Source organism: Girardinichthys multiradiatus, chromosome 11 (genome assembly GCF_021462225.1).
Source record: "Girardinichthys multiradiatus isolate DD_20200921_A chromosome 11, DD_fGirMul_XY1, whole genome shotgun sequence".
Taxonomy (NCBI): Eukaryota; Metazoa; Chordata; class Actinopteri; order Cyprinodontiformes; family Goodeidae; genus Girardinichthys; species Girardinichthys multiradiatus.
In genome coordinates, this window is record NC_061804.1 from 25,822,724 (window position 1) to 25,835,159 (window position 12,436).

Below are 12,436 nucleotides of genomic sequence, written 5' to 3' on the forward strand. Positions count from 1 at the left end.
CTCCATAGTTGGCCAGGTTTCTGATAAGCCAGTTTTCCTTCCTTTCACATGAGGATAGCGAATGCTCTGTGCTCGCGGATTAACAGCCTATCTGTGGAGGGAACCACTGCAGATCCACAGAAATAAGCCTCTGCGGTAGTGTTTAAAAGAAATGTGACCTCTTTAGGCACATCTAGTTGAAACTAGATGATTATTCAGTAAACAATACACAGAACTTGTTTTTGACATTAAATCCAATTAAATTTGTCATGTTTTAGGTCAGCTACGATGACCAAATGCCAGAATAATGAGAGAGAATTCTTAAGAGAATATTTAACATTTTTCTTTAAATTCAGAAGTTTATGTGCTTTCCTAATTATATTGTAGAACTACCTTTAAAGTGCATGACTCAGGTCAAATATTTTGGGTATCCTTCAACAAACTTCTCAAAGTGGAATTTTGGCCCATTCCTCCTGACAAAACTAATCTAACTGGGTCAGGTTTGCTAGCCAGAAGTTGCTCAAACACAACTTTTCAGATCTGTTCGCAAATATTCCATGGAACTGAAATCAGGGCTTTCTGATGGACACTCCAAAACACTGACTTTTTTGCCATTTAGCTTCTTTCTGAAAAAATTGACTGTATGCTAAGGTCACTGTCCATTTGAAAAACCTATTTGCATCCTAGTAATCATCCAGGCTCATTTCTTAAGATGTTGCTTGAAATGTTTCACATAATCTTCTCTCCTGATGGTATCTATTTTGTGAAGTGCACTGATATCTCCTGCAGTATTGGTGCATTCCATTTGTACTTGTAAGTCAGAATTTTCAACCTCCAAGTTGGAAATTTTTAACTGGAACACCCCCGAAAGTCAGAATTACAAGTCGGAAAGTCGGGGCAACGCAACCATACCCGACTCCCGCATTCAGGACGGTTGCTACTCGCATCAGTAGTAGTAAAACTTTCTTACTTTGAATGTTTTTAGCAGTTCTTTATTATTTATACAATGTTTAGTCAGTTGTAAATGTACTACTTTTCAGTGTTTATAAGACAAAATGTTTCAACACTGTTTATATGCATGAATACCGTGTAGAACGGTGTTATTGTCACTGTTATTGTTGTAAGGCTGCTGTTACAGTTGCTTGCTACAAACAAAAACAAGCAGGACACTGGAACGCTACTTCCCAGTTCCAACTTCCGAGGTTAATGGAACGCAGCATAAGACTCTTACACAACATGATGCCGATAAAAATGTACCTCCTCATAAGTGTACTAGTAAACTGTAATTTAACTTTTTATGTTGCTTTTGGAGCAGTGGCTTCTTCCTTTCTAATTGGCCTTTCAGCCCATGTTGGTACAGGACTCGTTTTACTGTGAAATCCTCTAACCAGTTTCCGCCACAATCTTAACTAGGTTTTTCACATCTCTGGGATTCATCTGCACATGTTGCACCAATTCATATTCATTTCCGGGACATTCTCATGCTGAGTATACTTGTGGATAATTGTTTGAACAAATGAACGTGGCACATTCAGGCAACTACAAATTGTACCCAAGGATGAACCAGACTCATTACCTAATGTCTTGGTTTTTCCATGATGTAATACAATGAAAGAGTCTGTTTTAAGTGTTGCCTAAAAATACATTCAAAATGATCCTCCAACTTAACTTAAATATTGTAAATTAACCAATCAGAACCTCACAAATCCAAGACATCATTATCTAGGCAGTCCCAAACTGTTCTGAATTTAAACAAGTAATACAACATTATTATTATTATTTTGCCATTTAGCAAATAAAAACAATTCTAGTAATCTTAACTGACCCAAAACAGGCAAAATTTAGTCTTATTTAAAGTCAGACAGTGACATTATACAGTGCATGTAAATATCTGGTTTTCACTGGATTTGTACAAAAGAACGATCAGGTTTAAGATGTAGCTGGTCTTTTATAGGAAAACATGCTCATTCGTTTTTGGCAAAGGAAACAGAATGTTTCCAGTTAACTTGAGTTCAAACCAAGTTTAGTGTGAGGAGTACGCCTGGGTTAGGGCGTGCAGTGTGTCTTCTGCTGCAGTGTGAATGCAGAGGAGGACTAATGCTGTTTGATCAAAGGAAAAAAAAAAAAGGATCCATTTCACTGAGGATGAGCAAGAAAAACTGAAGACAGAGGACACACTTTGGGTTTTTGGTACATATGTGAAGTATAAACCCAAAAGGGTTCAGGTGCAGAGTCTAACAACAATGTCCTGATATGAGGGAGACATGCTTGAGGAAACTGGACCAAACCCAAAACAACACTTTCATATTTCCAAAGTCATATACAGGATTAATATTCAACACATCGAAGCAAAGTTAGAATGTAATTTACATGTTTTTTTTTGTTACTCTTTTGGCAGTTTGGATTCTGATTTGGTCAGATATTAAACAGCCAGTGTGAAAGCTTCATTGGAAGGCCACCTCTGAGCTTTTGTCTGAAAACAACTGAAAGGAAGTAACCCCTGTATGTTCTGGTACACACCCATGTCAGCACATTGAAGGCCTTATGTAAGAAACTTATTTGCTTCCTTTTTATCTCATAGAAACGTTTTTGTTTTTCTTAAAATACCTCTGTTTGATATGAAACAGGTTCTGACTGAGACAAAGATAAGATAAAAAAAATGTTTGACATGGCCAAGACATCTCACTTGACGAGCTCAGCAAGTTTTTTGTCTAGTTTATAAAAATATCTATTTTGTTTAATGAGAACAAAGTTGCCATTTTAGAAAAAAAACATGTTGCGCGAAGAACAAACTGATAATATTAGGTTAGAATATTCGGATCAAGGAGTGTCTTGGTAAATAAAAAAACAACATTTTCTCAGAAACTGCGGGTCAACCAAACCAAATAAAGCTGCAGAACAATAACATCCTCCACTCCTACAGGCACTCCCATACTGTGTGCAGCTGATGTCAGATGTCAGAGCTGACTTATGTTAAGAGTTGGTTTAAATGTAATGCATTGAAAACTAATTTGCAATCAGCAAATTTAGCTCAACTAATTTACATGTGAAGTGCATGCAATTACAACAAACTAATAACTGCTGCTATAGAAAACCATATCATCTGAACCATTTCATCAAGCCTTCTTACAAAGCTGTTACCAGAGCTTAGTTATTTAAAATTTAATTTGGCAGACAAATTATCATTCTAAATAAAAGACAAGAATTTCATGAAAGCAAATTAATCACATTTGTATGTTCATAATTAATCTTAATTGCAGAGATGAATATTCTGTGAATAATAGCCTACATTTGGTCTTGGATGTCAGCTGTAGTTCCTGCTGTTGACACACAACAGAGCCTATATAATGCTTGGCACTCTGCTCGGGTCCTGCTGGCCCAAACACAATGGAATCTTTTAAGCAAGCTTTCCTGGCCCTCCTGTTATCTGGGCTATCAAGTGTAGTTGCATTCCTAGCTCCATCTCAACGACACTGAAACTCCATCTTGGCTGGGAGGTTTGCTCAGTCTGTGAGACAAATAATACACAGAGATGTTTTGAACTCAAAGGAGCAGGCTTTTTTGATTTCCTGATTTAAAAGGCCAGATTTGTTTTTGCAATTTAAACTAAAATACATACAGGTTAAGAGGTGGCTAATAGAAACCGGGGGGCTTTCTGTCAAAGGAAATCAGTACTGAAAGAGTTGATGATTAACTGGTTTCGGGTAGGGTAAAGGTCAGCATCACATTGAATGAAGAAGATGACAGGGCCTTCCAAAAGCATTTATACCAGTTGAAAATTTTTTCACATTACAATCACAAGCTTTAATAGATTTTATCTCGATTTTATGCGACAGATGAACACAAAATAGCACGTGGGGAGTTGAAGGCAAATTATCCACAGCTTTCAAATGTTTTTCTAAATAGAAATCTGACAAATATGGCTTGAATATCTATTGGATGCCTACAAATTCATGCCAGAAATCATGTATCATTTTTCTTACACTTCCCAATAATGCACTGCTTTGTGGAATTAATGAAAAAACGTGTAGGAGTTCAAGCTTTAGTATTAGTTATAATAGTTTAGATTGTGCTAGTGGCTAATAATGCTGAGAATGACCCAACTAGTTCTAAGTTTTAAAAACTGTGGTTTGGTGTTTGATGTGCTCATTGACCATGCTAACGACTATTAGCAATCCATGTATTTATCTGCATGTTGTCCCTTTCAAATACTGTAGCAACACCTTCACTAAAATTTGTGAATGATTTAATGAGACACATGCAGTCAGAAATACAAATGAGCAGTTTTTTATTACTAACTTTTATATGCAAGGAGGCCATATTGGATTGTAAGGCTGAGGTTGGAGAGAAACTTCAAATATTCTAGGAATTCTGACATCAGTTGGGTCCTTAAAATAAATTGCAGATCTGAATATTGTTGTACTTTCACTTTAAAATATATTGTTCTAAAAAGGCTGAGAATGAATGACCTAAAGCCATTAACACTGTGATGAGACATTACAGTTGATTTCTACTGTTGTTAAGGAGCTGTAACGAAATCAAACAAAGAGCAGAAAATTGCCTCTCAAGCAAGAGGTCAGCTTGTTTGCACTCTGATTCCAGTAAATATCAGTGCATACTGAGAGGAAGCAGACATTTCCAGGTATTAAGCAACTCAAGTCCACTTCAGTGTAGAGTGACACACCTATAGTTTCTCAACATTTTATGACCGTTCCATGTAAACTTTGCTTATTTTGGAAATTACATTACATTTATTCAAATTTCTTACTCTGACTGCACCTCTTACTCTGTTAATGATGCCGGATAGTTTGTCTTATTTTTGTCATAGTAAAATAAATGAAAAGCTTTTTTGCTCCCCATCAGCCAACAGCACTTGCATCTTTTGATCACACATTTCATTCATTCTCTGTGCACTCTGTAAGACTTGGACACATTCATTATGTCCTGTTCTTAACCCCGCCCATCTTTTACTGGTTTCGGCTTAACCAGTTTAGCTTCCCTCTGTTTACTCTATAAAACTTGTACTTGCACTACCTGTAAAATCACTTTGCCACTACCCTGACACACGCCAGCTTCTCTCTCTACAGCATCTGCTCGGCCTAGGAAAGTTTGCTTCACCATGTCTTTTGATCAGGACAGCTGCTACCTCTGTAAAGAATATCTCAGAGATCCCGTGTCTATCCCATGCGGACACATTTTCTGCTCCATCTGCCTAAAGACCTATTGGGACCATGCGGACCACACCGGCTCGTACCTCTGCCCAGAGTGCAGGGTGACTTACAACAAGAGGCCCACTCCGAGGCGCATGGGAAGCTCCCGGCACTCCACCATCCAACGTAACCCAGAGTCCTCTCCACCGCCACCTCCAACCCCGGACTACAACTACGCCGGACCCCAGGATGTTGGGTGCGACATCTGCATCGGCAAAAAGCACAAAGCCATCAAGACCTGCCTAATGTGCCTAGCCTCCTACTGCGAGAAGCACCTTAAGCCCCACTTTGAGTCGGCCACTTTCAAAAGGCACAAACTGGTTGATGAGATCGGCCATCTGGACAGGCAGATCTGCCCACAGCATCAGAAAGGCCTGGAGCTGTTCTGCCGCACTGATCAGATGTGTATCTGTGTGCTGTGTACAGTGAAAGAACACAAGGGTCACGACATGGTGTCAGCAGAGCAGGAGAGAGCTGAGGAGCAGGTATGTAATTCTTTACAAACTACTGAGACACATATCGGACTGGTTGCTGACTCACCTTTTAATATGTTGATAATTCTACAGTGTACTCTGCTTGCATACGTGGCATTTAATAAGGTAGACTTGTGCAAATGTAGACAATGGTTCACTTAAGTAATCCAAGGTTGAGTAAGACAAAAAACTGCAAGACTCATTCATAGAGTACTGAAAATATCTATTGGTCACATATGCAGCTTCAAGAATCAAGTCAGAGTAAGAAGTCTAACATTTAAGGTAGAAAGAAAACCAAGATGATTTAGCTGCTAATTTGTTGCACTGTCCTCTTAGTAATCAACATTTTCTCTTGTTTCACTTTTAGCAACGCCTGGGCGCCACTCAGGCTGAGATCCAGGAAAAGATTCATGACCGTCTCAAACAGATGGAGGAGCTGAAACAAGCTGTGGACTCAATTAAGGTTTGCAACCCCCCACTATCCATCAGACAGAGAAGACCAAACCAACCCATAAACATTGATGGGAACATGAAATCAGCCACCACTGAAAACATTTTATCTCAAAAGAGTGATGACAGCTTCTTTAAGTATACTTGTAAAAAAAAAAACTGTTGTGGCAACAGCTTGATTTATGTGACCAACCCCGCCTGTCTCCCTCTGTAGAACTCGGCCCAAAGAGCGCTGCAGGAATGCGAGAAGATGTTTAGCGACATGATGCGCTCCATAGAGAGGATGCAGCAGGAGATGGTCAAGCTGATATCTACAAACAAGAGAGCTGCACTCAACAATGCAGAGGGCCACATGGAGCGCCTAACCCACGAAATCTCTGACTTGAAGAGGAGAGACAATGAGATCACCCAGCTGTCCCGCACTGAAGACCACATCCACTTCATCCAGGTGAAAACAAGAATAACACCCGTCATATAAATTCTTAACTCTACCACTAGTTGACCAAACCCAGTGTTAAAAGTGATGCTGATTTTTTTTTAGAGTTACCACATGCTGATAGCCCAGACAGAGGCTGAGGAGTTGCCTTCAGTCACCGTAAATCCCTACTTCTCCTTCGGCTCTGTGACAAAGGCCGTGTCCGAGATGAAGCAGCACCTGAACGAATTCAGCAATGATGAGCTGGTGAAGGTCGCCAAAACAGGTGAGCCCTGAGGCAGAATCAAGAACGGTTCTTCTCTGTTCCAGTCTACAATCATGAAACTGTGAGGTTTTAACACCGCAACCATAAGCCTAACTTCTTATTCTTTTGCAGTGAACAAAATGACCTTCTGTGAACTGGATGAGCCCAAAAAGAAACGATCAATTAAAAGTGAGTCAAGAAAATGTTTTGCCTGATGTAGCAAACAATGAACTATGTTGGTAAATATGTTACAATAGACCCATTAACCAGATGATATACTGCGAACTGACCCTATTTGAAACTCAAAGCCTTTGGACTCTTTTCCGTCCTGTTTATTTGCCTATGATTTTAATCAGAGGTCATTCTGGGGCCATTCAGTTGCAACTTGGTTAAATGTTTAACCCTGATGAGGAGTGTCAGGCTGTCAGTGTTAAACTAGAGACAGAAATGACCTCGACTATGTGAGATGTTTTCTGAACCTTTTCTACATGTGCTTCTACAGGTGAAGAGGCTGTGATGTACAAGGCCGTACCCGTCCAGGAACCTCAGTACAGGGATGACTTCTTGAGATGTGAGTCTCTGTTTCAGCTGTGACACACTTCATTGTTTCCTCTCCTTCTGCTCAGCCGAGTGCATGAGGCAAATTAGATGCTAATAATGGCTCTCTGTCATACCCTGTGGCTAACCACAAATTCTGATATTAGAGACAGTTAAAAGCCCTACAGTGGTGACAGAGACTGGGGAGATTCTTTGGAAATATTTTTGCATGCTGGCACAATAGGAGGTTTGTGATTTTCACCTGACTTTCAGTTTTAGAGCCCCTGCTTGTTCCATTTTGTTTCTTTTTGTGCATCTAAGTTAAAAGTGTGGCATCCAGCCTGTGGAAACCAGTTGTTTTAAGACGGAGATAGATTCTCACAGGTCCTTGGTCTGCCCTATTAGATGGTCTTTGTTTGGTGAACTCCTGTTTGTGGTCAAATTCACAAACAGTGTCAATACTTCTGGCATTCCAGATCAAAGGCGGGGCCAAACTAGCCGAGGCCACCGGGTGTCTCACCAACTGTGACCAACTGTGGAGGTACACAGCAGGCAGGTGACATCTTACTGATGGGATTTTTCTGATTCTGTGTGTGTGTCCAGCCAGAGGGTCTCCTGGTTTTGCCCCTGCAAACAATGCTCTTGCAGAAGTTAGTTAAACATCTAACAGAGGTGGAAATGCTAATGAGATTCTGCTAACCTCTGGGATTTTTGCAATTAGTGGTGCACTGGTGAGGGGTTCCTCATCCTTTCTTGGTTTACTTATTTATATTTAACCCCAAGCAATTAAGGTTAAATGATTCCTGTTGCTGAGTGAAAGTTTATTTTATCATTTAGATGCTTGCCAGCTCACTCTGGACCCAAACACAGCCTACCGACAGCTCTACTTGTCTCGAGGGAATAGAAAGGCCGCTCTCAAGAAAGACCCCCAATCTTATAGCGACAACCCCGCAAGGTTCGACTCCCTGCCCCAGGTGCTGTGTAAGGAGAACCTCGCTGGAGGCCTTTACTACTGGGAGGTAGACTGGAGCGGGGAGGGCGCTGCCATCGGAGTCACCTACAAAGGCATCAAGAGGACGGGCTACGGAGACAGCTGCCGCATTGGCTACAACCGGAAATCGTGGAGCCTCTTCTGCTCCGACTCCAGCTACTCAGCCCGCCACAACAAGGACCAGATAGAAATCAAAGCGCCTTATTCCTCCCGCATCGGAGTCTTCCTGGACTACGATGGGGGCACTCTCTCATTCTACGCCGTAGGGGATACCATGTCCCTCCTCCACCGCTTCAAGGCCTCCTTTAGCGAGCCTGTCTATCCGGGCTTCTGGGTTTGGTATGAGTCTGCCATCACCCTCATCCAGCCGTGATTGAATAACATCCGTCCAATATCACAGTACAAGTACCTGTGATTATTATTTTTGTTTTTTACATATGTATGCATTTTACAAGAATTTATTTTCTATTTTTATGTTGAAAAATGTGTGTTGATCAAAGGGAAGCGGTTATGACAGATGTGAATTTTCTTTGACTTAATATGAACAAATGTTAGGGGGAAAGCATTTATAGTGTAATTCCAAATGTTGTAAACTGTCCTTGATTGATGTGTTATAATTTGATATTAAAGTTATTTTTATTAGTAAACATTTTATGTAAGACGAAAGTTCTGATCTCATTGTCTTAGTTTACTCCATCAGTTTATTATAATAACTACTGCCAAACATGTATTTATATTAAACACTTACTTGGAGCATCAATATTTCCATCATTCCAAACAGAAACGAGAAGATTACCACTAAAACAAACAGATTTTGTATTCTTATCCAGTGAGGCACAATACATGTGTGTAAACAGGCTTCTGTTTAAACAGTAGTGTTGGTTTTGTAGTGCTCTAAGAGGTTTGTGGAGAACTGTACAGAAACAGGTGATGAGTAACAGAGGCTCTAAAATGAACGTACAACTTGGACTTTCTCTCCTGCATTATAAGTTAATAACCACCATAGTTTTGATTAAATCTCATTAATTTAGCATTTCATGACCATTTTCCATGTCAAGGGGTGCATCCTCTTGGCAACATGTTAAAAACAAGTAATTGTGGAATCCTGCAACCTGGGCCTTAAGGGGGGACTTTGAAAAACACTATTGAAAGGATATGGAAACCTGCACCAGATTATAGTCAGGATATGAAGTTTGCTTTAATGTTGCAGTTTCAATTTGTATGCTTCCTAAAGTTAAGGTTTTCCTCATTTTGTGTGAGGGATGAAATATTGGCTTATAAATTGCATAACAGAGATACATACACATTAAAAAAGTCAAGAGACTTCTGAACCCCAGCCGACATGTATGATTATGACAACGGTCTAGTCTCCTCACAATTATTTGAAGCAAGGAGGAGGAAGGAGGAGGTACTCGTCGTCTTCCGCTTATCCGGGACCGGGTCGCGGGGGCAGCAGACTCAGCAGAGACGTCCAGACGTCCCTCTCTCCAGACACCTCCTCCAGCTCCTCCAGGGGGAGCCCAAGGCATTCCCAGGCCAGCCGAGAGACATAGTCCCTCCAGCGTGTCCTGGGCCGTCCCCTGGGCCTCCTCCCGGTGGGACGTGCCTGGAACACCTTCCGAGGAAGGCGTCCAGGAGGCATCCGGTATAGATGCCCGAGCCACCTCAACTGGCTCCTCTCGATGTGGAGGAGCAGCGGCTCTACTCCGAGCCCCTCCCGGATGGCCGAGCTCCTCACCCTATCTCTAAGGGAGTGCCTGGCCACCCTACGGAGGAAGCTCATTTCAGCCGCTTGTATCCAGGATCTTGTTCTTTCGGTCATGACCCAAAGTTCATGGCCATAGGTGAGGGTAGGAACGTAGACCGACCGGTAAATTGAGAGCTTTGCTTTTCGGCTCAGCTCTCTCTTCACCACAACGGACCGGCACAGTGCCCCCATTACTGTGGCAGCCGCACCGATCCGTCTGTCGATCTCCCGCTCCATTCTTCCCTCACTCGTGAACAAGACCCCAAGATACTTAAACTCCTCCACTTGAGGCAGGAACTCCCCTCCATCCTGAAGAGGACGAGCCACCCTTTTCCGGTCGAGTACCATGGCCTCGGACTTGGAGGAGCTGATCCTCATCCCAGACGCTTCACACTCGGCTGCAAACAGCCACAGTGCATGCTGTAGGTCTTGGCTAGAGGGGGCCAGCAGGACCACGTCATCCGCAAAAAGAAGAGACGAAATCCACTGGTCCCCAAACCAGACCCCCTCCGGCCCTTGGCTGCGTCTAGAAATCCTGTCCATAAACGTTATGAACAGGACCGGTGACAAAGGGCAGCCCTGCCGGAGTCCAACATGCACCGGGAACAGGTCCGACTTAGTGCCGGCAATGCAGACCAAACTCCTGCTCCGCTCGTACAGGGACCGGATGGCCCCTGATAAAGGGCCCCCGATTCCATACTCCTGGAGCACCCCCCACAGGGCATCACGAGGGACACAGTCGAATGCCTTCTCCAGGTCCACAAAACACATGTGAACCGGTTGGGCAAACTCCCATGAACCCTCGAGCACCCTGTAGTGGGTATAGAGCTGGTCTAGTGTTCCATGGCCGGGAAAACCACACTGCTCCTCCTGAAGCCGAGATTCGACTATTGGTCGGACTCTCCTCTCCAATACCCTGGCGTAGGCCTTATGAAGGGGGACCACCACCCCAGTCTGCCAGTCCAGAGGCATTGTCCCCGACCGCCACGCAATGTTGAAGAGGCGTGTCAACCATAACAGCCCTACAACATCCAGAGACTTGAGGTACTCAGGGCGGATCTCATCCAACCCCGAAGCCTTGCCACCGCGGAGCTTTTTAACCACCTCGGTGACTTCAGCCTGGGTGATAAAAGAGTCCAACCCCGAGTCACCAGCCTCTGTTTCCACCAGGGAATGCATGATGGTAGGATTGAGGAGATCCTTGAAGTACTCCTTCCACTGCCCGATAATGTCCTCAGTCGAGGTAAGCAGTCTCCCACCCCCACTATAAACAGTCTTGGCGAAGCACTGCTTCCCCCTCCTGAGGCACCGGACGGTTTGCCAGAATCGCTTCGAGGCCAACCGGTAGTCCTTCTCCATGGCCTCACCGAACTCCTCCCAGGCCCGGGTTTTTGCCTCTGCCACAGCCCGGGCCGCAGCATGCTTGGCCTCACGGTACCCGTCAGCCACCTCAGGAGTCCCACAAGCCAACCACAGCCAATAGGACTCCTTCTTCAGCTTGACAGCATCCCTTACTGCCGGTGTCCACCACCGGGTTCTGGGATTGCCGCCGCGACAGGCACTGCAGACCTTACGGCCACAGTTACGGGCAGCAGCATCGACAATAGATGCGGAGAACATGGTCCACTCGGACTCTATGTCTCCAACATACCCCGGGATCTGGTCGAAGCTCTCCCGGAGGTGGGAGTTGAATACATCCCTGGCTGAGGGTTCTGCCAGGCGTTCCCAGCAGACCCTCACTATGCGCTTGGGCCTGCCAAGTCTGTCCGGCTTTCTCCTCCTCCAGCGGATCCAACTCACCACCAGGTGGTGATCAATTGACAGCTCAGCCCCTCTCTTCACCCGAGTGTCCAAAACATGCGGCCGAAGGTCTGATGATACGACAACAAAGTCGATCATCGACCTCCTGCCTAGGGTGTCCTGGTGCCAAGTGCACTGATGGACACCCTTATGTTTGAACATGGTGTTCATTATGGACAATCCTCTTTGCACCGGTCCCTCACGGTTCCCCCTGCAGGTGGTGGGCCCACTGGGGGATGGCCTCGCGTCTCTCATTCGGGCTTGGCCCGGCCGGGTCCCGCGAGGAGCAACCCGGCCACCAGGCGCTCTCCGACGAGTCCCGACCCCAGGCCTGGCTCCAGGGTGGGACCCCGGCTCCGCCGTACCGGGCGACGTCACGTGCCTCGATATTTTTTTCTTCATGAGGGATTCTTGAACCACTCTTTGTCTGACCCATCACCTAGAGCCTGTTTGCCATGGGAGACCCTACCAGGGGCATTTAGGCCCCAGACAACATAGCCTCTAGGATCATTTGAGCACTCAAACCCCTCCACCACGTTAAGGTGGCGGTTCAAGGAGGGGTGCTGAGG

General features: G+C 44.2%; 1 protein-coding gene across 3 annotated transcripts; it reads left to right on the forward strand.

Annotated features, from left to right (window-relative positions):
• Positions 1–5,030: 5,030 nt before the first annotated feature.
• ftr83 (finTRIM family, member 83) lies at positions 5,031–8,986 on the forward strand. 3 transcript variants are annotated; one of them, XM_047378729.1, is made up of 8 exons: positions 5,031–5,674; positions 6,030–6,125; positions 6,327–6,560; positions 6,654–6,813; positions 6,925–6,981; positions 7,295–7,363; positions 7,806–7,870; positions 8,167–8,304. In XM_047378729.1, the coding sequence occupies exons 1-7, from the start codon at positions 5,099–5,101 to the stop codon at positions 7,856–7,858; spliced, it is 1,245 nt and encodes a 414-aa protein (XP_047234685.1). In that variant the 5' UTR covers positions 5,031–5,098; the 3' UTR covers positions 7,859–7,870; positions 8,167–8,304. The 3 variants fall into 3 exon arrangements, with proteins under 3 accessions (XP_047234685.1, XP_047234684.1, XP_047234683.1); XM_047378728.1 differs by having other exon boundaries at positions 7,806–7,881; positions 8,167–8,300; XM_047378727.1 differs by lacking the exon at positions 7,806–7,870 and having other exon boundaries at positions 8,167–8,986.
• The last annotated feature ends 3,450 nt before the right edge of the window (positions 8,987–12,436 follow it).